This window comes from Lissotriton vulgaris, chromosome 2_2 (genome assembly GCF_964263255.1).
Source record: "Lissotriton vulgaris chromosome 2_2, aLisVul1.2, whole genome shotgun sequence".
Taxonomy (NCBI): Eukaryota; Metazoa; Chordata; class Amphibia; order Caudata; family Salamandridae; genus Lissotriton; species Lissotriton vulgaris.
This window is the reverse complement of record NC_141688.1, coordinates 328,846,587-328,868,898: the sequence shown is the minus strand read 5'-3', so window position 1 is coordinate 328,868,898 and position 22,312 is coordinate 328,846,587. Positions and strand designations below refer to the sequence as shown.

Sequence of the window (22,312 nt, the reverse complement as noted above, 5' to 3'; positions counted from 1 at the left end):
ATAGAAGTTTCACCCACCCGATAAACTCAGAACCAAAACCAAATTTTGCGAGGGCGGCCCAGAGATACGGCCATTCTATAGTGTCAAAGGCCATCGTGGCGTCCAAAGAAGCCAAGATGGCCGGCTCATGAATAGACTCCGCCCTCGCGAGGACGCGATGCAAACGCCGCAAGTTGAGTGCGGTGTTACGATGCGGGATAAAACCAGATTGGTCCGGGTGGATCAGGTCACCAATCACCGTGATTAGCCGATTAGCCAACACTTTAGCTAGGATTTTAGGTTCAGCGTTCAACAGTGAGATGGACCTGTATGAAGCGCAGCGATCCCAAAGCTTCCCCTCCTTAGGAATTACCACAATCTTAGCTAAACGCTGATCACAAGGGAGAGAGCCACGGTCTTGCGACTCCAGGAACATATCTCGGAGATACAGTTCAACTTTATCAGTGCGCAATTTGTATAGTTCGATGGGCAGACCGTTGGGGCCCATGGCCTTGCCAGAGCAAACGGAGCGAATGGCGATTGCAATCTCATCCGTCGACAGTGGAGCATCCATTAGGTCTCGGTCAGCCTCTGATAGGCATGGCAGTGCAATATCGCGTAGCAACAAATTAGTCTTCCTCAGCTCTATCAGAGACCGGAGAATACACCGTACGAAAATAGTCCACAAAACACCCCACTATCTCACTCTGATCAGTCACACACACTCCATTCAGTTTCTGAATTACGGGGACCACACGATTCGCCCTTTCTTTCTTATCAAGCCACGCAATCAATTTACCCGCCTTGTCCCCAACATCGTACAATCTGCCCTGCTGCTCCAGCTCGACTATTTCCGTCTCAAGACGGACAATTTCTCGATTTTTAGTTTTCTTAGCATCAGCAATTAAGGATAGAGCCTGCCCCCGAATGACCGTCTTGAAGGCTTCCCATAGTGACACAGATGAGGACACAGACCCCTCGTTTTCAGGGAAATATTGATCCAGGGACTTTACTAAACCAGCACGGGTCTTAGAATTACGTAAATACCAGGGGTTTATGGGAGCGACTCGTCCTGCACCACACACTGTAGTGTCCATACAGAGCCACAATGGGGAATGGTCTGAAATGCCCCGGGCAAGGTGTCTGATCTCTCTGACAGAAGGGGACTGCGCCGCCGGCATCAGAACGTAATCAAGTCTGGAAAGACTTCCATGGGCCCCAGAATAAAAAGTGTATTGTATCTGCTCTGGATGCATCAACCTCCAGCAGTCCTCCAGACCAAAAGTCTCCAAAAACCCACTCAGCTATGATTGAGACTTGGTAAGATCTCTGGGGGGGGGTGACTATCTACATTGCCAGAAACAACAGAATTAAAGTCCCCACCCATAACCAGGGTACCATCAGGGAGTCCCAGCACTACTCGCCCAATATCTGAGAAAGTGGAGGTCTGTAGACCTGGTGGAACATACATAGTGATCAGCGAAACAGTCCTACCCTCTTATCTACCAGTGAGGGCGGCGTAGCGCCCCCTGTCGTCGAGGATTACATCGTCTATCTCCAAGGGGAGAGAAGACCGAACAAGAATGCCAACGCCCCTAGAACCAGTGGTGAACCCAGAAAGTGCAACGAGGCGGTAACCCCACGTGTTCCCCAACCAGATGTGTCTCCTGTAAAAGAACGACATCAGGGGACAGGCGACAAAAGAATTGTAGCACCACTCCCAGTTTTATTCTATCACCCAACCCGTTGACATTCCAAGATATTAGCCTCAACCCACTACCTACCATCCCAGCAAGAAATGTGAAACCCACCCCACAAGGAACACAATAGCCGGATCATAGAAAGGAACAATACGTTGCATTGAGAAAAGATAACAAATCCCCAAACACTCCCCCTCACCCCCAACTTGAACCCGTTACAACTCCCCCCACCCTGCACCCCTGCACTAGACTAAAAAGCCACCCCAACTTGCAGTGTGCCTGTCGCCCTACCATTACATTAATCTACAAGAAGAATCCTGGAGGAGGAAAGTCTTGCCACCCCGCCACCCTCTGGCATACGACAATGAAATACAACAATGGTAGAATAATCAAACCCAGCATTGAAAAGTCAAGTATTCGGAAATCGGGAACCGCATCGTCACTTCTGTTCTGGCTCACCACCCTCGGCGCCACCAGGGTGCTCATTTCGATCATTCCGAGCAGGCAGAGAATCCAGCCAGTCACTCACATTCTCTGGCCGGTAAAAGAAAAACGTCCGGTCCTCGTACTCGACACGAAGTCTGGTAGGAAACAACCTAGCATATTTCAGGCCCAAGTCTCGGAGTCTTCGCTTCACACCCTGAAAGCCCATTCTTTGCCTCTGAACAAGCTGAGTGAAGTCCGGGTAAAAGCTGACTGTAGTGTTTTCGAATTTTACTGGGCCGCTCACCCTCGAGGCCTGCAGGATATCATCCCGGTCTCTGAAATGAAAGAGCTTGGCAATGATAGGCCTCGGAGGGGCGCCTGGCCTCTGCTTTCCACCGGGCACACGGTGGGCACGTTCCACAGCAAAGAATTTGCTCAGTCTTGTAGGGGCAAGGTGATTCAGAACGAGGTCTTCCACTAGGAGGTCCGTTGAAGGATTTTCGGTGTTTTCATGGCCACCAATGACGCAGATGTTGTTGCGTCTTGCCCTATTTTCAAAATCCTCCAGTCGATGAGACATGAGGTCGTTGGATGATTTAAGGTTGCCGATTTCCGTTTGTAGTTCCGACACATTGGCCGTAAGGCTAGAAGTCTTCAAATCCAGCGATTTCACTTTCTCGTTAATTGTAGACAAGTCGGCTCTGATCAAGGTGACATCGATGGCAACCGTGTCGATTTTATGAGCCAGAGCTTCATATTGCTGGCTGATGGTAGCCTTCATATTGGCAATGGCGCTCATGACGTCTTGGAGGGACAGTTCGGTCAGTGCAGCTGGGTCTTCCTTGGCGTCCTCCGGAGTGCGGCTGGCGCCACCGGGGATCCTTTAGATTGGGTGTAACGATCCATGATATTAGTTTGAATCGGTCCCCCGCGAATAGGCGCCTTGGTTTTCCTCTTCTCGTTGTCGGCCCTAGTAGCCATACTGGAAGATGCGCCCCGGAGGGTCCCGTGAGACCTGGTGAAAATGGCCGCTCGCAGGCAAGTCACCAAAAGTCTACAAGAGTAGGCTCCCGTGGCCGAGGTGACAACGCAGTTCGATACAGAAGCGTTAAGAGTCGAAGGCACACAATGATGAGGCAGAGCCAGGCCAGACCTCCGACAGAACGGAACAGTCCTGCGATCTGACAGTGCCAGGACCCAAAAGCGAAACTGAAAGTTGATGCAGGGCTACTGGGGGAAGACCCCTCAGCCGTTGTTGTTCAACTTCGTCCCGGCATGCCAGCTTGCCAAGCCCCCGGCTTCACCGCAAGGTGGGCCTCAAAAGTTCGGACCAACGTAACTGCAGTTCCCAGAGTCCAAATCAAATTCTTCAAAGAGCAAAGGTATCTGCTGAGGTTCATCTTCAGTAACCCATCTGAAAAATCAGGATAGCGTCAGGATATTTTGCAAAGAGCGGCGAGGGTCCCGGGAGCCCTGTGCTCACGCAGCCATCTCGGATGCTCGCGTAGCTCCTCCTACCCGATAGTTGAATGTTAACTTTGGGGTGGCCCTTCAGTGCAGACATGCCTGTACCACGTTTTAATAGGAACCAATGGATTGGCAGATTAGCATGCTGCCTTCGAAAGAGGAGCTCACCGATGTCCTCAAGTCGTTAACACAGGCGCCATGCTGCACGGGAACAGAGTGAGGGCAATGTTGTCCTGTGGGAGGTTGTTTGGATTTCTTTAGTTTGGGATTTACAACTGTTTGAGCTTAAAGCTAGTTTCATGACCAGGCTTGAAGCTCACAAGTTAATGAGGCCATTTCTGTTGTGCTCTCCCACAAATCTCATTGCCTCTTATGAGTAATCTGGAATCTCAACAGAAGACCACGCTTGAGCTGTCTGAAGGAACCTGCACGTCAGACTTGATGTCACCCAAAACCAATTCATGCTGTGTACGGTCTCGATAGAGGATCTACAAATTTAACAGCTAGTTTTGCAGAGATGTTAGATTCTTTTTTACTTGTTTGATTGAGTGGAGCTCTAAAAGAACCACAACTGTTGCAGCTTCTCTTGTCCCTAGCCTTCCTCTCTTAATTGTCCTTTTGGAGCCATGAGTCTATACTTGCTACTTCTACTCTTTGATAGTAGAAAAATTAACCGTAACCTTCAAGAAAGATGTCTTAAACCACCTTTAGACCACTGCCTGCTTTTAGTATGTTATAGTTTTGATATAAGCATGTTAACCTTCTATATCCTGGTATTTAGTTGGGAAGTATCTGCATGGTGTTCAGTGTGGACCGGAAGTCTGCATTATTTCCTGTACTGGTTGCAGACTCGAGATCCGAGTGTTGAGCTGCCGATGGATGTGCCTCTTCAATGGATTGGGGAGGGTGGGTGTGTGTGGACTCTGCTAGAACAGCGCATGAATGACGAGCCAACTGGACATCCAATGAAAGCATGAACTTGAAATAAATATTCTCCTGGCATCCCCAATCACTCTAACCCGTAGTACACCGATAGCAATGTCTCAAATAAGAACAAAACTAGTTTGCATTTGTCCATCCCTGGTGTGCAGTGTCTACGAACAGTTGCTTTCTCAAACCCTCTCCAAGTGATTATTGTGCTCATGTGGTAACCCTGTCCGAACTTTATTCAGTAGCTCGCTTTCAGGTGCATTAATTTCTTTTCCCAGCCATGATAAGAGTGGAAATTAACTTGCAAACAGCCCCAGTTCAACGATAATCTGCATTTCGAGCAAGGCAAGCAGAACAGACCTTGACATGAACCATTGCGCCACTAATCTTTGCTATGTGAGGTCATTTCTGGCCTTTTGAAGCATTTGAAATGTTTGTCGCAATGTAACCATTCATGCACTTGTGGGTTTTTGTTATACGTACTTACGCTCTTAGACTCCCTGTTCCACGCGCACCCAGTTTCCTGTAATGCTCTTTTACTATTTTTTTTGTTTGTTTTGTCCAACAGCTGTTTAAACTATGAGTATTGACTTAGAAGACGAATTGAGCTGGTCGGAGGATAATTTGCGGTGAGTTCTAGATCATCATGTCCTCTGATTTTATGGTTTTATGCTAATTCTATGGGAGGCTTTGTGTATTTTCCTAAATGACATAGTCAAAAATATCTGGCACTGTGTATGTTCAAGATGTGTGATCACCCAAAATGGTATGACTCCAATTATCGGTGCCTAGTCTACTGTTTTGGTTAATCGTGTCTTAAATCCAGACTTTCACGTTTCTTACCTTGCTGTTTTGACGCAGGCCTAGTTCTGTGATTACAACCTCTTCTTTATTTGTCTCCTATACAAATTGCTACTCAATACTGATTTATTTTACATGGATTGTGCTAGGAGAATACTACTTCAATCCACCATTTCTTGAACAATGTTATCAACCTGAACGTTGAGTCAATGACTTAAAAAGCATATGAGCCTTGGTAAAGTCCAGTAGGACGAAAGACGTGTCGGCTGCTGTGGATGTTAAATAGATCATCTGTTTACAGTTCCAACTATATGTAAGAAAATCTCGAAAGAAAGCTAAGCGTATGAACTTTTGTACCAAACCGATGATTAACTAATTACTCCCAGTAATACTAAATTTGATAGCATGGCTTCTAGGGTAAGACATTTTTCTACCCTAAATGAAATCTTAAATCTATCACTGCGTTGTATACTCATGAAGTCTGAAAAAGGAATGCTCCCAGTGCAATGCATTAGATCAGTGCAATATATTGTACTTGGAGGTCTTTGTTTAGGTTGATGTGGTACTCTTTTCTTCAGGGAGTACCCAAACACCTGTAAACGTGCCTGTGAATTGTGTGAAAAAAAACAATGCTGTGAATCTAACTCTTGTATGTTAAAAACTGAGTGATATTATAATAATTTAATTGTGCGTTTATATAGCTCTAGAATCGACTCCCGGAGGAGTATCTCCACGCTTCGACCGCTGGGGAACCCGTTCTGGCTCACCCTGAGAGATGGTCCCTAATGGGTATCTCTAAGGTGCGACCAACCATCCCCGGCGGTCTGGGGGGGCCGTTGTGAAGATGAGGCAAGCTAATGCCCAGAGTTGCCGAGTGTGGTCCCTGACTGGAGTAGGCACCGAGGCGAGAATTATCGAGCCCGCTGACCCTGGTCCACGACCCCGCCGCGTCGGGAATTGAACCCTGGTCCCGGGCCGTTCTCTGCTTACGGGTCTGCCGCCTCTAACCAGTGAGCCACACCACTTCACTTAATGGTGATGAAAGCACATAAAACAATGGGATGTAAGTGCCTATGGTGCCGAAAACTGACAAACGCATTGTACATAGAGGTTAATAACCCAACTCGGTGAGCGTAATATTATCAATGCATGCTGCTTTCACGTGGACTACGGCGAACACATGCCGGCGCGTGACAGTTGTCATATACCACAACAGTTGTAAACCTGGGCAATTTACTAGGAAAGGTGTAATCCAGCGTCACGCATGAACTCTGTTAACAAGAGTCGAATGTACCCGGAAGTTAAGACGAGTGTATTTGAAGATGGAAAGTGGACGTATTTGCCACACATAAAAAGGACCACCATATTGAAATGCTAAATGTTCAGAAGCGAACATAAAAAACTGCTACAATGTGGATAAAATTAAAAGGACACCTGGTGTTACCGAAACTAAAGCGTGTGGTGTACTAAATATATTGCATTCAATGGATGCACTCCTTGAGGGTATGCTTTTTTCATTTACTCTTTTCTACAGGCCATAGTTAGACTTCATATGGATAGCCACGGTAGGTATACTTGTAGACACAAGGAGCTGATGGATGAGGCCCTGAAACTTTTCAGACACTCTCCTGCAGTCCCAGATCTGGGTTGAATCCATCATGGTTCTTAGGCTCACTTCGCACACCTCAGTTCATACCCAGCTATACGCAAATCAGTCTTGACCATTTGCCTCATGGGAACTAAAGAGTTTGGTGAGTTAAAAAATATATCTTTCAAGGGACGCACTCCTTGGGGGTATGCTTTTTTCATTTACTCTTTTCTGCAGGCCATAGTTACACTTCATTTGGATAGCCACGTTGTGTTAGGTATACTTGTAGACCACACGACTCACACAGGAGGGTATCCTGCTGCAAATGAAATGTCTGTGCTGGCACTGTCTGTAGGTAAAGAGCCACGTCTCTCATTTCTTGATGGAACTACCTCCCGCAAGAGCCACGGGTTGAGATTTTTTAAAAATAACAAGGCATAATGAGGTTAAAGGCATTATACAGAGGAGACATCGTCCAATATTACAACATTTAAAACAGGAGATTGCGGATGGGGGGGGAGGACACAAGGGTTCAGGATCAATACACTGTGATCAGGGTGAGCCCGGAATATCAAAGTTAGAGTTTGCAGGCGGTACACAAATATCTCCCCTGTATCGATTCCACTGACCCTACACTGAAGACCATTTACGGGGTCGGCCTCTTGCCACATAAACAGTTTTTTCACGGAACACACACCAGTGCATATCCTCTTTCCAACCCACAAGAGTAGGCGGACCCCCGGATTCCCACTTTTGAGCGATAGTTTTGCAATCATGGCACCCAACATCGCCCACTTGGTCTGGGCCGAATTTAGATCTGTCGGTTCCCAAATATTGAGTATGCTTCTGCCAGCCTCCGGCCGCAAAGTGATCCCCAAGACCTCACTCATCGTGTTGTGTATCTTTTTCCAGTATTCAACAATAATTCGGCATTCCCAGAGGACATGGATGAACGTCGCAACAAGACCACATCCTCTTCTACACATAACCGTTTCAGATAGCCCCATTCGAGCCAATCGGGGTCCAGAGACATACGCCCTATGCAATTTTTTTTAACTGAACAAGCCTTAGCCTTGCTGGGATCGCGACCTCTTTCGGTGAAGACGGCTGACTGCCAATCTTCATCATCTATTTCAAGACCATCACGCATCCATTTATCCCTCACCTCCATAAGAAGATCAGACCTATAGTTAATTATTTTTTTATAAATCAGGGAGATAGTCATCTCTGGCATGTGACCGTCCACAAAATCCTATCCTCTAGGGGAGAGGCCTCAGACAGGTCCGCCTCCACAGGCAGAGCCGCCTTCAGCGCATGTGTAACTTGTGCATACCTAAAATACTCAGATCCCCCCAGCTCAAATTCTTTCTGTAATTCTTCAAACATTTTAATCCTCCCTTTCACCCAAATGTCACCAATGGTCGAGATCCCAATCAAGTCCCACTTATCGAACCCTTTTGTATGCCGAAGCTTGCCTAATTTTCCCGATGCAAATAGCGTAGTAGGCCCAGTGATATTCACAGTCGAGGATCTTTCGTATAGTGCCCTATTATAGTTACCACCAGGGAGAAGCCACCTGTCCATTGCATAACCAGGGTCTGACACAGGCCCATAGGTCCCGTGATTGATGGCCGCCAGCTGAGAGGCCCAATAATAACGTTTGATATCGGGGAGGGAAATTCCCCCATCCTACCAGAGCAGCGTCAGTTTGGCCAATGCAATGCGGGGCCTTCCCTCCCACAATAGACTACGCTGCAGTCCTTCCACCTCCCGAAAGTAACTAGCCAGAACCACATCCAACATGTTTTGAAGGGCATAAAGGAAGCGGGGCATAGACCTCATTTTAAAAAGTGTTGCTCGCCCCAATAATGATAGAGGAAGCTTCTTCCAGCCGAGTGTGTCCGCCCTCAGTCTGGACAAAGGAGGGAGGAGGTTCCTGGAGTAGCGGATTGTAGAATCCAATGAGATGAAAATCCCAAGGTACTTAAATCCCTCTGTGGCGATTTGAATTGGGCAATTTCGCGGGGAGACCGGAGCTTCCCCGGAAAGTACATACAGAAGCGATTACCCCCAATTTATCGACAGTCCCGAATTCCTGCCAAAAGAGGCAAACACGTCACACACTACAATTAAGGATTTCCGAGGTGAGGTCAGATAAAGGAGAATATCGTCCGCATATAGCGAGATCTGGTCTTCACACTGTGAAGACCATCGAATACCACAATTCGAGGGCTACCAGCGGATCCAGGCCGCCAAAGGCTCGAGGGCAAGCGAAAACAAAAGTGGAGAGAGGGGACAGCCCTGTCGAGTGCCACTGCCCAAGACAATATGGCGCAGTGACCCGGTTGTTTACCACCACCAGTATAGAGCAGTCTCACCCATCGAATAAACTCTGGACCGAAACCAAATTTAGCCAGGACAGCCCATAAATATGGCCATTCCAGTGTCAAAAGCCATTGTTGCGACGCGATTATGGCCGGTTTCCTTAGGGTATGTGCCCTAGCTATCACACCGTTTAGCCTGTGCAGGTTTAAGGCTGTGTTTCTGTGCGTAATGAAGCCCGATTGATCCGGGTGTATCAGCCCACCGATTACCTTAATGAATCTGTTGGCGAGGAGCTTAGTGAGTATCTTAGGCTCTGCGTTCAACATTGAGATTGGCCTATATGAGGCGCAGCTCGATTTTGGTTTGCCCTCCTTGTGTATAACCACAATTGAGGCATTCCTCTGATCATAAGGCAGCTCTCCCGTCTCCCGGGCCTCCACAAACCTGTCCCTTAGGTAAGGCGTGATCTTATCCAGCCGTAACTTGTAGATCTCTATCGGGAGTCCGTTGGGTCCCAACGCCTTACCCGCATTCAATGAGCGCACTGCCTGAGCCACCTCATCTGCTGTGAAAACAGCATCCATGAGGTCCCGGTCCTCACCAGACTAGCACGGCAGCCGTAGATCCCGCAGGAGAGAGTCCTACTCCGGCAGAATCGATACCGACCTGTACACTGTTCGAAAATAATCGACGAAACTGTCCACTATACTCTGCGGGTCCGTGAGTCGCACACCGTCCACATTCACTATTTCCGGGACGACCCGATCTGATCTGCTCTATCTTTCTTGTCCAACCAGACAATAAGTTTCCCCGCTTTGTCTCCGACATCATATAACCTACCCTGCTGCTCTCTGCTTAGGGCTCTGGCGGTATCCGTTACCATTGATCTATATTCGAGTTGCTTAAGCTTCAAGACGTGCAAGTTAGATTGAGTCACCTCCTCCACCAATCCCGCCTCACGGCGTGCTATCTTTACCTCTGCCTCGACAATGGTTTTATTCCTGTCCTTTCTTTCCCCCATTCTCAGTGAGAGAGACTGGCCTCGAATAACCGTCTTGGTAGCTTCCCAAAGTGAAACGGAGGAGGCAACAGACCCCACATTCTCCAAAAAATGATCTAAAGCTTTGATCAGTGCGTTCCGAATCTTAGAGTTGCGCATGTGCCAAAGATTGATGGGGGCTACTCTACCTCCCGACCCCAAAGTAATGCAAAATCGGAGCCATAGCGGAGAATGATCTGAAATCCCCTTATCAAGGTGCGTTGCCTCTACAATATAGGCTGCCTGGGCCGCAGGCACCAGGCAATAATCCAGACGAGAAAGGCTACCATGGGCATCAGAATGAAAGGTGTACTGTTTTTGTTCTGGATGAAGCAATCTCCACCCGTCTACCAACTCCATAGCCTCTAATAAATCAGACAACCATCTCTGACCTCGCCCCACGTCCCTGGGAGGATATCTAGCCATGACACCTGATACAACAGCATTAAAATCTCCTCCCAAAATTCAGTCCCTCGGGGAGGTCAAGAAGTAGCCTCCCCAAATCAATGAAGGTTGTGGCCTGCATAGCAGGAAGAACGTAGATCGACAACAATGAGAGGGTGTGCCCCTCCCAACGACCCGTAACCCCAATGTTTCTGCCTCTATCATCCTCAAGCACTGAGTCTATCATGAACGGGAGCGCCTTCCTAATCAGGATTCCCACTCCCCTAGAACCAGACGTAAACTCTGCATGACCCACCAACCTATATCCCATTCTATGCATTGCCCGACATGTGTTCCCTTTTTTTTATTTTTATTTTTTATTAATTTTTATGGCAGAGGTAAATTACATAAACAAATACAATTGCAGCAGTCAAGAAGAAAAAACAAAAAAAAAAATGAAAAAGAAAAAAAAAAGCAATTATATAGCACCCAATAAAACACTAAGGCACATACAAATTCATTAGAATACTTCTGGAGATGGGAGACCCCCCCTTATATCACATAGTCAAATAACACTTCATACATAGATAGCTTTTTCAAATCCAAGTTTCAATCGGGGACCATAATTTTTGAGCAAAGATCTTTCTTTTCCGCCCCTTAAATTTATAAACCGCCTTTTCCATCCTGTATATATTTAACAGTTTAGATTGCCAATGACTAAAAGTTGGGGGGTCCTTCTAGCCACCGTGAAGTTATACAAGATCGAAATACTGCCATGGTTATAAATAGAAAACCTTCTTCAGCTGCTGACAACACTTCAGATTCAGTTTGAATTCCAAAAATTATAAGTGCAGATGATAAGATCACATTAGTATTCATCACAATATTTAGAAATTCTTGAATTTTAGATACAAATTGCGTCAGTTTCGGACAACAAAAAAACATATGGTTTAGGTCGGCTGCAAAGAACCCACAACGACTACAGCATGTGCCCTTTAGTGCTTTCCACTTTGCAAGTTTTGAAGGTGTATAATACAGGTCTAAGGCAGACATAAAATGCTGACTTTTAAGAGAGCCATTAACTAAGACCCTATTACATATCTCAAAAGCCCTAGAGACATCTATTCCCTTGATTCCCAAGCTTTTTTGCCACTTCTCATCATAAAAAACTAAATCATCTTGCATCCTGTCTAGCAGTAGTTGGTATACGACACCGATTCGATTTTTCTTTCTGCAGCTCTCTAGGACATTTTTTGTCTGCATTGAGTCAGTGTGTAATAAATTATTGGTTTCCAGAAAGCTACGAATCTGCAAGAATTTAAAAAAATCACCCCTTATAAGTCCAAATTTTTCCTGTAGTTCTGAGAATGAAACAAGAGATCCATTTTGATATAGTTGCCCCAACACATAAACCTGCGAGACTTGCCATCGAAGCATAGCGGGATCCGCGAAGATCCCAGAAAGAGGACTATTCCCATAAAGCGGCGTGTAATAATTGAGTTTTGGTAAAAGATGAAATTTCTTATTTATTTGTTTCCATATCTGAAAAGCGGATATCATTATCTTAAACTTTGTTTTTTTATAATAGCTCGGTTCAAAAAATTTCACCAGGCATTGTCGCGCCTCCTCCCCCAGCAGCATTTCATATATAGATGGTGTCATGAATGTTTCTAAACTAAAATCATGAAATAATAGAATCCCCATAAGTCGAAGTATGACTGCCCAATAGTAAAGTCGGAAGCTTGGTATTCCCAGGCCACCGCGCAGTTTCGGCAGAATACACCACTTTAGAGACCTTCTGGTACGATGGTAGCCCCATAACCTAGATACCATTCGATCTATTTTATTAAAAAGGGACGAAGGAAAGAAGAGTGGTATAGTGCGAAAAAAATAAAGAAATTTTGGAAAAATCAACATTTTCACCACATTTGTACGGCCATAAAGTGATAAATGCAAATTATTTAGCCTTTCTAATGTCCTATTTGTAGAAATTAACAAAGAGTCCAAATTAAGCCCAACTATGTCCTCCACCTTGGCCGAGATAGTTACTCCAAGGTATGTGCCTATGGGAGCTAGAGCTATACCGGTCGGTTGACCAACAGATGAGTGTAGAATTTGAGTTTTAGAGATGTTGAGCTTATATCCTGATAGTGCACCAAACTCCTGTGCCATTTCTATAATTTTAGGTATAGCTAAAGCGGCATCTGAGGTCACAATGGCAACATCGTCTGCATAGGCAAAAACCTTGTGATCAACATTATGCACTTTTACTGGTGGAATCCCTGTTTCTTTAATAAGTTTGTTCAAATATGGCTCTATATAGAGTGCAAACAGTAAAGGGGAACAGGGACAGCCCTGCCTTGTCCCCCTGGTTATTGAGAAAGAATCAGAGATTTCTATACCTATATGAATTGCTCCTTTAGGACTAAAATAAAGCGCCTGTATGGCCATAATAAATTCTAGCGGAAGACCCTTCCAGGCCAGAACAGACCACAGGAATCTCCAGTCAACCCTGTCAAAAGCCTTTTCAGCATCTAGCAGGATAACCCCGACTGGAGATTCCGTGGCCTGTGCCCAATCTAACAATGTAATGACACGCCTTATATGGTCTGTCGTGTCTCTGTTCTTAATAAAACCATGCTGAGTCTTAGATACTAAATCAGGCATCATATTATTTAATCTATTGGCCAACATTTTTGAGAAAATCTTACTGTCTGATGTGATAAGGGATATTGGTCGGTATGATCCTAGTTCTTTGGGATCCTTACCTTTTTTACTAAATACTACAATTGTAGCCATGGACCATGAGCTAGGTGGGTTCCCTTGGAAAGCTTGATGGAATATCTTAAGTAGCTCTGGTTTGAGCATATTCCTATAGGTGCGATAAAATTCAAGAGGGATTTGGTCTGGCCCCATTGCTTTCCCCGCGTCAAGACTAAGAATTGCATTTTCAATCTCCTCCCATGTAATAGGAGCTGATAAAAGAGCTCTATCATCTTCGATCAGCGGTGTATTTTCGATATACCTCAAATAATCCATTGGATCACTAGCTTTATTAATTTCGTTATGGGTGTCGTTATATAATACCTTATAAAAACAGCTAAATGCCTTTAGTATCCCTGCTTTAGTCTCCTGAAATACTCCATCTAAGTCCTTAATTCCCACTATTTCATTTAACGTTGCTTTCTGTCTGAGCCGTTGAGCTAAGATCCTCCCTGTCTGCTCACTGTATTCATAACACTCAGCTCTGTGTTGTTTATATTTAACCGCTACCTGGTCTGCTACATATGAATACAGAATGGACCGCTCAATAACTAAAAGTCGCTGAGCCTCATCAGAGCCTTGCCTGTCTCTAAGGGCAGAAGCTAGATTAACTTCAGCCTCCCGGATTTTATCTAATCTATCTTTAAAATCGGCTTGGCCTTTCTTACGTTTAAAATTGGAATAACTGATTGTTTCCCCCCGCACAATAGACTTAAAAGTATCCCAGACAACTTGTATTGAGGCCGTCCCATTGTTCCGCTCAAAAAAATCCCTAATTATTCTAGCCATAAATTGAAGATATTCTTCATCAAGTAGTAGATTTCTCTGAAATGACCACTGTATATTAGGTCTACCACATTTAGAAGGTAAAAATAATTCCATTATAACTGGATTATGGTCAGAGACCAGTTGTGGTAACACCTCAATCTTCACGTTCTCAATAAACGAAGAAGAAACAAAAAAATAATCTAAGCGGACAAACTTTCGGTGAGGGATGGAAAAAAAGGTATAGCCTGGGTCATTAGCTTGCAATTTATACCATACATCCACTAACCCGTTTCCTAGTACTACTTCTCTTAGAGCTCTATAAGTCCTCATTTTACGACCAGTATATTTCCTCTCAGACCTAATATTCCAATTCGCCTCGATGTGAATATTCAAATCCCCACATAGAATAATAGGCTGAGGCCAAGTTGAAATTTCTGCATTAACAATATTAAAAACTTCGTTATCGTCCAAATTGGGGCCATAGATACAGCAAACCGTAAATTTATGCCCTTCCACGACTAATTCGACGAGGCCCCATCTGCCCCATTTATCTGCTAAAGTTCTAAGACATTTCCCCACCCCTTTCTTCATACAGATTGCAATGCCTCTTTTAACACCCATTTGTTTTGAGGTGACTAGAAGTTCAAGCCCGAGATTTTTTTAAAAGGGCTCGTTTATCCCAGGGAACATGAGTTTCTTGTATACACAAAAAATCAACACCTAAAAGCTGTATTATTCTACGAAGAATCCCTACTTTTTTCGGGTCGTTGAGGCCATTAATATTTAAGGTACAACATTTTATTTTCTTATCCATCCTGTAGCAATAACCAGAAAAAAACAAAAAAATCAGCAAAACGTAATATGTGTCTTAATGTCTGCACACTAGTAACTACCTCTGCCTTACACCCCCACCACCAACCCCATCCCCAACCCCACCGCCCCCCTCCCAACCGGAACCCCCCCCCTCCCCCCTCCCCATCATATGAGGCTCAGGAACTACCAGTTCCTGTAAAAGATGGAGTACCGCGTCCCCTGCCCTAGAGACCCCCTCCGGAGGTAGAAGGAGAACAATTCATGCATATGCGATATCTGTAAAAACACAAAAGAGAAAAAAGATACACACTGATCTTCTTAGAATAATCTAATACAGCAACATTGCCAGCTCAAAAAATATGCATTATGTCCTAGAGCAACATAGAGTGTCCAAATATTCCTTAGCTTTAACTTCTGAAAAGAAGAATTTCATCTGTCCCTTAAATATAGTCTTCAATTTAGCCGGATTTTGCAGAAACACTGTGACTCCCTTCTTCTGGAAGTCTGGAATAAGTTGACGCAGTTGCCATCGTTGGGACACAGTGGCCTGACAATAATCAGGTCTCACGAAAAATTGACAGTTCATGCCTTCGGCTTTTTTATCCGGTCTTGCTAATGAAAAAATTGCTTCCCTGGCAAGAAAATTATTAAAGGAAACTAGAATGGCCCTAGGATATTCTTCTTGACCTTGTCGTGGTTTCCTAATTACAAAAGGAAATCTATGTGCACGCTGCACTTCCTTGGACCAGTCCCAAGTCGTCAGTTCAGGAAAGGCATCCTTTAGTAACCCAATGATGAAACCCCTGACATCAGCCCCTTCTTTTTTCTCGGGCACACCCAAAAACCGTAAATTATTTCTACGGGCCTGGTTCTCCAAACTTGCCAGCTTATCAGAAATATCATCTCTGTGGGCTTTAATGTTAGCGACCTCTTGCTTTTGCACTATAGTCTCATCCTCGAGAGCAGATATCCTCGCCTCTGCCTCAGTGACTCTATCAGCTGTCTCTGTGCACAATTTGATAGCTCTGCGAACTGCATTTTTTACCTTTGAGCACGTCGCCTGAGTGCGCTGATTCTCTGCTTTGCTTTCGGCCCTATGACTCATCATAGTGTTATAAATAGTTATTAGAGTGATTTCCTTAGAATTGTCATTAAGAGGTCCATCCTCGACTATAGCATTAGCATTAGCAGCCTGATCAATGCCCTCGAGGGTTTTAGATGCACTGTTTTTTTCCTGAGGATTTGCTTTAGAAAAAACACCTTCAGCCAACTCCAGTAAATTAGATTCACTCTCCTTATTTACAACCCGTTGAGAGCCCCTCTTTTTCCGTCTCCTGACCGTAGAAGCAGAAGCATTCGGAGTAACTGGGCTGCCGCTGAGCTCCCCCTCTACTGAACTACTCTCGTTACTGCAATCACCCCAGTCTTTACTAATATTCGTACTCTCATCTGTAGAAAAATCAGATAGAGAGTAAAAATTTTCCGGCAGTTCCTGGGGGGGTAACATTTCTACTCTCGAAATAGTTTCAGACACTAATGAGGGGCCTGATTCTTGACCAATCTCCTGCATATCCTGTGTATCTCCCAAAGTTTCCAGGACTCCATCTCCCATAGAGCAACAGTTTGCGCTATCCAGAGCCTGGTTTATCAATAACTCAGTGTCTTTAGGCTGTAAGGCTTTCTCATTTTTTCTCATTTTTACCGATTGTTTCTCAAAAAACTCAGGAAGTGTCAAAGAGATGATGCCTTTCCCCCCTGTGCCCGCCGGCTTTTCAGCAGGCTTCTGAAGTTGAGCACTCCCCTTCTGTGTATTTTTCCCCACTCTGGATACAGTCTTACTGGAAGTAATTGTTTCTTTCTCCACATTGACGCCACTGCCATCACTGTTACCTCCTGCAGTATTTTCATCTTCTTCATTCGGTTTATGACTGCGAGTTCCAGCCGGAGCTTGAGCCAGAACTTGAGGCTGCATCTTCTTTTTGCGGGACCCCCCGCGTCCGGGATACAAGCTGCTCTGAGCCCAGAGCAGATACACCGTTACACGCCACAGCGGGGCACGCCGCTGAATACGGAAAAGGTCAGCCAGCATTCGGAGCAGCTGCGGCAGCTAAGCCGTAGGAAAACGAAGATCTTCAGCTGGATGCACCGCCTCTGATAAAATCAAACACGGCTACACGGATCATGAAGAAATCACCGGAGCTGGATCAGGGCCACTCAGTTCAAGTATGTGCACTTTCAAAAGAAGCGCCGGTAAGAGTTTTCTCCAGCATGCGGCGCTCACTGTAGTCGGTCAGAACGCAAAGGTCTCCTCCTTCTACTCCAGGGTGCTTGGAGCAAGGGATAGGGCTGTTCACACAGCCTTCGCCACGGCCGCCATCTTGCCTCACGGCCCGACATGTGTTCCCAATGTAATTCGTTTCCTGGAGTAACACCACATCCGGAGCATGTCATTTGAGGTACTGAAGCACCACACTGCGCTTGATTTTGTCCCCTAACCCATTAACATTCCAGCTCAATACCCATAGATCCCTACCCCCATCATCACAATTGAAAAGGAAGTCTTCATCCTCCGCATCCTATAAATCTAACATGCTAGCTTTCAATAGAATACCCTGAGACACGATGCCCATCCTGAACACAACAAAAAATACAAAAAACAAAACAAATGAACGACTCCAACTCCCCCCCCCCCCCCCCCCACACATAAGACCTCCCTGCACCCCTGCGCACGGCTTTCGCTCGTCCCCAACTTGCAGTGTGCCTGTCGCCCTACAACTGAACTGATCTAACTAACTAAAAGATAGACCCCTGGAGGAGGATGACCCTTCGAATTCCCGCTTGTCCCCAAGGATGTTATAGTTCCCGAAGTCTGTCTTTGGCCCATCGTAACCCAGTCAATCAGAACCAACAACAATCAAGGCACTCATTCTTGCTCTTGCGAGCCCTCCTCTCCATTTTCACTTTGTCGCTGTGGTTCCCCTTTAGATGGAAGACTCTCCAACCAGTCCGAAGCAATTTCAGGATGGTCAAAAAAGTATACTCTTTCATCCTGTTCCACTCTCAACTTGGCTGGGTACAACATGGCGTATTTCATACCTTTGTCACAAAGTCTCCGTTTGACACCAGGGGTTGAATTTTTAGCTCTCCGTGCAAGGGCTTATTTCAGTGCACCAATACGATTTAGAAATCCAGTTGGACTCCAACCCATGAGTCTAGTACATAAAATATGAACGTTGACCATACAGAATGTGAAAATAAATGTAGCAGTGCGTGACATTCCAGTGACAGCAATATGAACATTCCTAACATGGTCAGTATGTTTCTAACATCCTAAATCACTAACTCTAGTTTTGCGCACCATGCTAAAACTTCGCAAAAGTAGATAGTGGCAAGTCTAGATTGCATTTGATTTGATTTTGATATTAGCGCAACAATCACCGAGGGCATCAAGGCGCTAGAGACAGACCGCAGATAACACATCGACCAGAGGAGGCATGGAGGAAAATAGCAAATTGGTAAAATAGCAACTTTGCTATTTTCTACCACAGCCCATGCCCCAGGAATAAGCAATGTTGAGCTGATGGCCACTTCTCTGCACCACTCTTGGGGCACCCCTAACTGATGCTGGTTGTGACCTCTGTCTTGATAGTTCCGTTGAGATGCCGCTCCATGTCATGTCAGATATCTGGATGTTTATCGTATCCGATTGCCAGATTTACCTCATGTTTAAGCTTGAAGACACTAAAGTCCCAAAAAGAAAAAATAAGTACAACAATAAAGGTGTCGTCTTGACTTACATGTGCATAATTCACCCATAACTAAAACAATAGGAACATGTCAACATTCACTGTAGGCATTCATAATGTTATAGCAGTGAACTTCATCCTACCGAAAAAATATCATCCTAGGTAGGACATCCTAGGTAGGAGGCGGACATGGTTTCTGTGCATGTTTAAGGCTTTACGTCCTTTAATCAAGAGGTAAAAGAATTGCATACTAGCACATGATGAAAATAGAAAAGGTCTAAACTGGTCCCGTTACAGCATTCACAAAACAGTGGTGGCTCAGGTGTTTAGGGGGTAGTCTTTTCAGTGTGTGAGAAAGCTTGACCTCTGCCTCTGTGGGAGATGTGTGTGAGCAAGAGACCGGCTGATGTTTCTGGTCGGGGTGTGAAATTTTATACAGTTATTATTAGAGGATGGACCTCAGTTGTGCAGGGCTTTGTATGTTGAATTTGAAGAGTTTACATTTGTGAACGGGGGGCAATGTAGTTCTGAGTAGTGAGATGTATGTGCATGGTGAGAGCTTGAGTGTGAGTCTGGTTTCAGCTATTGCATGATACAAGAGGGAAGGGCTTGTATTTATATATCGCTTGCTACCCCTGATGAGGTGTCGAAGTGCTTTTCAGCGGGTAGCGCGCTACTCTGTAACCCGAACAGGATTTGTTGGGGAATTATTATGGGGAAATCTGAAAATAATTTGAGAGGTGGACATTTTAGCCTGTTTGGATTGAAAAGGATAGTTTCCTGTTTCCTGTTTCCTCCCACAGCACTGCGCGGAGATACACCTTCGGGTGTGATTCCGGCGCGTTACAAACCCACAAATAAATAAATAGTGCAGTGATAGAAGAGGGAAGGATCTAGTGTCGCGTAGTTCCTATAAGATCTGCGTATTAGACAACTTACACTGCAGGATTGGTGTCCAGACTGATTCTAGACACCCCCACCGGGTATGTTCACCTGTATACCAGCTAGCTCACAGTGCTACTATAAGCCCCTCTTACCAAGGAGAGAATAGTTCTTGGCAACTAGCGAACATGACAACTCTGTCCCATCAGGAATCGTGGAAACAGTGCAGTACTTTTCGCTCAGTCACTCATGACTCAGAGAAATGGTGTCAAACTTCTCAGCACATTAAACTCACACTGATACCAGTGTGGGTTGTAATGAAAAATGCACACAGATGGCATCTTAGAGATGCCCCCTGAAACTCAACCAGCCTCTGGTGAGTTCCCTGACTGATACTCACCAGCCTGCCACCACGAGACATGTTTCTGGACCCCTTGGGTGGGAGCCTTCGTTCCCTGAGCCCAGAAACAAAGCCTTTCCTGGGCGGAGGTGTTCAACCTCTACCAGGCCAGGAAGAGCTATCTGAGGCAGGGGAACGTCAAAGGCCTAGTAGCCTTTGTAATGCGACCCCCAGCCTCTCCTGCTAGGAGGACCAGGCCGCCTCCTGTCTCCCCTCTTTTTCCGCTGGAAGATAGGCGGGAAAAACTAGCCAGCCCAGTAGGTGTGCCCACTTCTGCCAACTCCACCCATCCGGCGTTGAGGTGAAGCCTCTTCTTCAGTGCCTGTCATCTTGCAGATGGTAGGCACTCTCCAATCAGGATTAGAGATTGTGCTCAGTCTCCTACGTGGGGTGAGCACACAAAGGGTGTAGTCGCCCTAAGGCCCATTGGCTACTGACCTCAATACCCCTAAATGCCCCCTAAATACAATATACAAGCCCTTATTACCCAGTACCTTTGCTCACCTCTGAGCCCTAAAAACTCCTTTCTACCCCATACGCTAACTCAACCGTGAGCTCTAAAGAAAGTAATTACTAAACCATTCCCATATGTGAACCCTAAAAACCCGTGCCAACTCAGACAAATCCATGAACCCTTGAAATTACTTTCCCCTTAATTCTCCTTAATAAGTTAAAATATTTACCTGTGTTTTAAAATGACATGCTGTAATGTACTGAAAAAAAGGGCGCTTGTACTTAACCTGTTTTGCAACGTCCATCGCAATGAAGCCGGCGTTGTAAACTTCTTCTTTCTGCCACCCCAGCTCCGGTCAGTGGTTGTCCAGTTTTTGCTCAGGGAAGTCTGTAACGTAGTCCTTGTGAGATGGGTTCAGGCAAGGTATTGAATTTGAAGATATTTGGAGCTTCTGCTCTGACTGCTGATGCTTGCAAATAGTATAGTATGTGGTTTTAGTAGCCACTTTTATTTACAGTTTTAACCAGAGAAAGTTGTGTCAAAGTTTAGGATAGCATACTTACCACTTGCACTTGAGTGAAACCTTCGCATGTGTGAATATTGCTAATATAAGCCATTGGGCTAAAAGTCATTTGATTGTTGTAGAAGTTAGCTTACCATTTTTTGCTCCTTTAGACATTTCTTTGAAACTGTTTGTGGCCTTATTGGTCCTTATTGGTCCACATCTCACTGGCATCTTTGTAGAGGGCTCAAAGTACAAGAATCCCAGGGCCCTCCGAGGTTCATGGCCAATAACTGCACCTTTCCCTCCCTCTGCAGAGAAGGATTGAGTGGGCTACATACTGAAACCAACGCAGTAGTACTGCTGCATAATTACTGAATTTGACACAATCTATCGGATTTTAACAGGAAAAATAGTTTGTCAACTGTTGGTTAAAAGGCCCCCTGCCGTGTTCACGTGGAGTGCCAGCCTTTGGTCATGCAGAAGCTGCCAATCTTTGTTGCGGAGCGCTGTATTTGATAAACTGTTTATGGGCAAAGACATCACCTCCTTATTGAGTGTTCGCATGTGGAACAAGCATTGGGAAAGCCAAAAGAACTGGTGTTAGCTGCCAGGCTTTTGGGTTTGTCTGTGCTTGTGTGTTATGGGTTTTGAAGAACTTTGTTAGAGATTTGTACCTGGACCCTCCATAGTTGGTGTTCGTTGGTCAAGATGTCTCTGTTCCGCCATTGTGGACGAGGGATCAGTTGTGCTTGTCACCTACACTTTGCAAATGATTTGGACACTGTGCCTAGGACCGAGCAGATGTCTGAGCAAGTGCCAGCAGTCCTGAAGTTTAGACCTCTAACCCCCACTCCCCTCACAGGGAAAAGTGTGTGCTTGGCCTGGTATCCAGGAGGCGGAAGAGGGTGGATTTAAGGGGTGGGACCTTCTATTTGTTTCCGCTCTGTCACCCATCCCTGTCTCTCCATTTGACAGTCTGTTTTTTCTGACACTGTTGCCCGTACTGCTTCGCCAGGAAAAATGTAACAAAGGAAGGCCGGTGCTCAGCACATCCATTGTGTCCCACCCTGGTCCATCCCCTGCCTAATCCAGGGCGCACTTCCCTGCTCCCTCTGTGCCTCAGTGCAGCCTGTTCGTCGTGTCCCCCTCCATGTGAACCTCCTGTCCCTTCCTTCCCTCCTTCTGTCTCGTGGGCCCTGTCTGCTCGGATCTTCGGCGTCTCCTTGTTGGTAGGGTGCGGTCGCACAAACCTCTCCGTAGAAGATGGCCTCCTTTAAGCTGGATTTCCTGCCTGAATTAATGGTCGATCACTGCTCGTTGGGCTCCAGTCCTGTGTAAGTAT

General features: G+C 45.6%; 1 protein-coding gene across 8 annotated transcripts in view; it reads left to right on the top strand.

Moving 5' to 3' along the window:
* The window catches only part of CELF1 (CUGBP Elav-like family member 1), a 288,215-nt gene that overhangs the window by 27,978 nt on the left and 237,925 nt on the right, over window positions 1-22,312 (top strand). For 4 of the 8 annotated variants that reach the window (XM_086959737.1, XM_086959739.1, XM_086959734.1 and 1 more), the window contains exon 2: window positions 5,071-5,131. The exons of the other annotated variants lie outside the window; for them this stretch is intronic. In XM_086959737.1, the coding sequence (XP_086815863.1) occupies window positions 5,082-5,131 (50 nt within the window). In that variant the 5' untranslated portion in view covers window positions 5,071-5,081. The remainder of the gene's footprint in view (window positions 1-5,070; window positions 5,132-22,312) is intronic. 8 annotated transcript variants of the gene reach the window in all.